Below are 4,677 nucleotides of genomic sequence, written 5' to 3'. Positions count from 1 at the left end.
GGCCTTGCAGGTCCACCGCCGGGCCCCTCATGGGGCTCGGCAGTGGAGCTGCAAGGCCGGTGGCGGCCGGGACCATTGGGGGCGGGGTGTGTGGCCTTATGCCACACTTCCGGTGATGTCAGGGGGTGTGGCATATGCTAATGAGTTTTTTTTGAGTTATGCTAATGAGTTCCCCTAGCTCTTTTTCTACGAAATGACCCCTGCTTATTATTATTGCTGCTCCCTAAGGAAAAGTGGAACCGACAGGGACATGGGAAAGAGCAGGTAAAGAAAGAGGTACTTTTCTCCCTTTCTCACAATACAAGAACTCGTGGGCACTCCATGAAACTGCAGAGCGGTCGGGTTAGAACGGATAAAAGGACGTCCTTCTTCACCCAAAGAGTGATTAACACTTGGAATTCACTGCCACAGGAAGTGGTGGGTGCTACAAGCATGGATGGCTTCAAAAGGGAATTAGATAAGCATATGGAGCAGAGGTCCATCAGTGGCTATTAGCCACAAGGTATAGCTAGGGGCTCTGGGGCAAGTGATGCTCTGTCTTCTTGGTGCTTGGGGGGGGGGTCAACAGTGGGAGGGCTTCTAATGTCCTGGCCCCACTGCTGGACCTCCTGATGGCACTGGTATTTCTGGCCACTGTGTGACACAGAGTGTTGGACTGGATGGGCCTTTGGCCTGATCCAACATTGGCGTCTCTATAAAAGACTGAGCCACCTCAAGGAGCTTTACAGTGCAATCCTAGGCAGAGCTACTCCAGTCTAAGCCCACTGATTTCATGGGGCAGTTCATACACTTATAGTGCAGCCCTATGGAGCATTGTCCCAGTCGAATCCCATTAATGTCAATGGGCTTGACTGGCAGGGTTGCCAGCCTCCAGGTGGGGCCTGGAGATCTCCTGCTATTACAACTGATCTCCAGGCCATAGAGATCAGCTCCCTGGGAGAAAACGGCTGCTTTAGAGGGTGGACTCTGTGGCATTGTACCTCATTGAGGTCCCTCCCCTACCCAAACTCTGCCCTCCCCAGGCTCCACCCCCCCAAATCTCCAGGTATTTCCCAACCCAGAACTGGTAACCCTATGGAGCAACTCTTCATAGGACTGCACGGGAAGTATATAAACCACTCCGTGCACTTAGATTACCATGAGGTGCCCTGCCACCTGGGCCATTGCATCTTATTTGTTTAGAGAAGAGGAAGAAGAGATTGGATTTATGCCCCGCCCTTCACTTGGAGTCTCAGAGAAGCTTACAATCTCCTTTCCCTCCCCCTCCCCACAACAGACACCCTGTGAGGTGGGTGGGGCTGAGAGAGCTCTGACACAAACTGCTCTTTTTCAAGGACAGCTGTGCCAGAGCTTGTGACTGACCCAAGGTCACATCAGCAGGTGCAAGTGGAGGAGTGGGGAATCAAATCCGGTTCTCCCAGATTAGAGTCTGCACACTTAACCACTACACCAAACTAGACATTTATACCCTGCTTTTCAACCCAATGGGGACCAGAAGTCGCTTACGGCCTCGTTCTCCCCTGCCCCTTCCATTTTATCCTCAGGGAGTTGGAGCATGTGCTGTTTCTATGGTGAGGGAAACCATGACATATCATCTTTGCAAAGGATTCTGGGATGGATTCCGTGGCCCAGAATAGATCGTCCTGAACAGTGCTGGCCAGCCCCTGTTGAATCTCAGAGCTGCCTTGCATTAAGGCACCGCATGCCCTAGGCTAGACCAAAGCCAACAGACTGTCTCCATGTTGCAGGGAAGATAAATAGGGATGGGCTTGCAGCCTTTTAGGAAAGCTTATCCGATATCACTGTCTATTGATACTGTCAGGGCTCACCACAATGTGCTCAGAAAACCACAGAAAGAAGTCGTGGTCAAAAAACCAGGTATTTGTTTCCTTCCCCAACCAGAGTCTCATGATTACCAAGTGGGATCTTACAGATCTGTTCCACTAATAGCAGCACAGTGCTTTCCATGGAACCTCCCCCGCACACACACACACACTGAAGCAAGAGCCTATCATGAAGGGAAGGCCCCTCGGACCAAGAGAAAGTACTGCTGCTAGCCTTTCAGATCTAACCCAATGTCATGTTTATTAGCACTGTTTCAGAAAGCGGTGCTGTTAGCCTTTAGCTGCTGTTAGATCTTTCAGATCTACGTAAACCACGTCATTTTGTATTTGTTTACTGCAAACACCTGATACAGCACTGAATTTTGTTGCCTTCTTGAATACATGGATGGGGAAAGGGGGATAAGCTGCAGCCGCCATTTGTGTCTGGCTCCTCCTCCCACAGCAGCCATTTTGTGGCTGCGCCCGGCATGCCATATCAGAATTCTAAAGGGGCCTGCAGGCTCAAAAAAGTGGAGGACCCCAGTCTAAGTAGTCTCAGCAACACTGATGGCTGCTAGGCTTGCCAAGTCCCCCCGGGTGGTGGGGAAACCCCCTAGGCTTGCCAAGTCCCCCCGGGGGGCGGGGGGGTTAGGGTTGCCAAGTCGTTTTCGAGCCCCAGCAGGGGACTCCCGTCCGGCGCACACACGTTCCAGACGCCGGATGGGAGTCCCCCACTGGAGCTCAAAAACGACTTGGCAGCCCTAATGGTTGCTCATCTCTTTGGACCGGCAGCTTTGTTGAACATGCACAGCTTGGAAACCAGCAATGCAATTTCAGCAGGCATTTGCGATTGACTCACATCTGATACCACAGTCAAAGTTAGACTACCAAAAACCTTCACTGTGAAATTGGCAACGTCCCTAGCAATTACTGCGGCCTAAGCAAGCAGCCAGCCCTGAAGCAGCAGGTCGGTATACGCAGCACTACCTTGCCATTCATGATTGGCTAAGGAGCAAGCGTGTTTTCAAATGGACAAAGATGTCTTCTACATCACTAAGTGCTAATCTTTATTAAAAAAAAAAAAAAAATTAAATTTTGCATCCATTCAGGCCAAATCCTGCAGGTTCCTCCTTCCTAGATTTGACTGATATTTTTTAGACTGGCCCCAAGACAGCAGGCATGAGGGGAAAGACAATCTTGCCTCTACTAATGGCTAGATGATTAATGGCTGCAGGATAGCCTCTTTACCCATGTCCACGCAAGAATGGCAGGGAAAATCCCGCTACAGACCCCGGCCGGATATGAATTCTAGCCTTGTTCTGACACTGTCAAAGCAAACTTCCTCCTCTGTCCCTTTCACTCATCTCCACTCCCCTGCCTAGGGTGACCAACCTCCAGGTGGCACCTGGAGATCTCCCACTATTACAACTCATCTCCAGACTCTATGGCATTATACCCTGCTAAGGTCCCTCCCCTCCCCAAGCCCTGCCCTCCCAAGGCTCCACCCCCCAAAATTTCAGGTATTTCCCAATCTAGAGCTAGCAAGCCTATTGTATAGTCATCTCAGCTTAGAGGCTCTTAAGACCAGGCCAGTCTCTCTGGATTGACCAGAGTTCAGGAGACACTGAAAAACATGACAAAAATATCACGAATCAGTGTGGGGCACACCAGCCTGCCAGATACCTGGTACCTCCCTCAGGTTCTTGTTCTGAGAGGCTTTCAGGAAACTCTCTTCTGCCCGTTTAGAAGTTGTTAAGCCAAGCATCTCACTTGAGGAAGGGAGAGAGGATTGGGTTCTTGAGCCAAACAAAATAGGTAGAGCCACCCATGCCCATTAGACTGTTTAGAATTCCTTGGCACAGGTTCCCAGATCCTTATCAGCAAGTCCGTTCCCTGTTCGCTCCAGAGACACCTCAGGATTGTGCTCAGACTGCACCAGCCAGCAGGTTGTATTGTCTCTGTTTAATGCCTAGTCAAGTAACTTAATAAGTCCCGATACACAAATGTAGGATTTGCAGAATCCAAGGACAGTGCTCACAAGGGAATGCAAATGCCTCTTTCTCGTGCATTTACTATCCCTTAGAGCAGCAGATTACAATGTGAGTTGTCCATTTTTTCAGTGCAGAAACTCTCCGGGCACTGTCCAGGGAGTGCAGTTGCACTGAAATATTAACTCCAGGGTGGTATCAAAAGCCAGTGTTCTTCTGGCACCCAAGGACTCATCCTCTCTGGAAACAAAATCCAAAATGGGACGTGCCCTTCCCACCCACCCCTCTACAGCTGTTTTCACATGGCAACAATTTTCCATGTTACATCTGCAATGGAGCATCCACATGGTAGTTTTCTGCACTGTTTTGTGGCCTGAGTCCCCAATGGCTGCAATTTCCTTCCTTCCTCTGTGCTACTGCTGGAGTGCTTCTTCCAGATTTTTTTAAAAGTGGGAATTAGCACATCACTAAAATACTACAGTGATGTCAAACTATGCTTTTTAAAAAGCCCCCAGTAGTAGAAATATTTCCCATTCCAGTAGCTGTGAACATCCATTTAATAAAGAGAGCTCTCAGTACCTGAGCCGAAATTCACATGCGATTAGGCACTATCAGACTTGGCCTCAAAAGGGAATGGAGGAGTGGTTCATTATGGGCACTAATTGTCCCTTCTTACAGGTACACCAATTATAATTCACCCAGGTTTACTAATTCTCCAACAGGACATACAACCCCAAGCAAACGTGTCTGAAAAAGTGGGCTCTGACTCACAAATCTGATGCCACGTTGAAATAATTATTCTTTACAGTGTCTCATTGTTTTGGCTACAGTGGAATTGGTGCTTAAAGAATGCCAGCCACCATCTT

The 4,677-nt window shown here is 49.2% G+C and overlaps 1 protein-coding gene across 1 annotated transcript in view; it reads right to left on the bottom strand.

Moving 5' to 3' along the window:
- The window catches only part of TMEM86B (transmembrane protein 86B), a 9,051-nt gene that overhangs the window by 2,425 nt on the left and 1,949 nt on the right, over positions 1–4,677 (bottom strand). Inside the window, exon 3 of the mRNA XM_015420765.1 lies at positions 1,482–1,566. Coding sequence (XP_015276251.1) covers positions 1,482–1,566 — 85 coding nt within the window. The remainder of the gene's footprint in view (positions 1–1,481; positions 1,567–4,677) is intronic.

The sequence above is a fragment of the Gekko japonicus genome, unplaced genomic scaffold, assembly GCF_001447785.1.
Source record: "Gekko japonicus isolate JY-2015 unplaced genomic scaffold, Gekko_japonicus_V1.1 scaffold1715, whole genome shotgun sequence".
Lineage (NCBI taxonomy): Eukaryota > Metazoa > Chordata > Lepidosauria > Squamata > Gekkonidae > Gekko > Gekko japonicus.
This window is presented reverse-complemented; position numbering and strand designations above follow the sequence as displayed.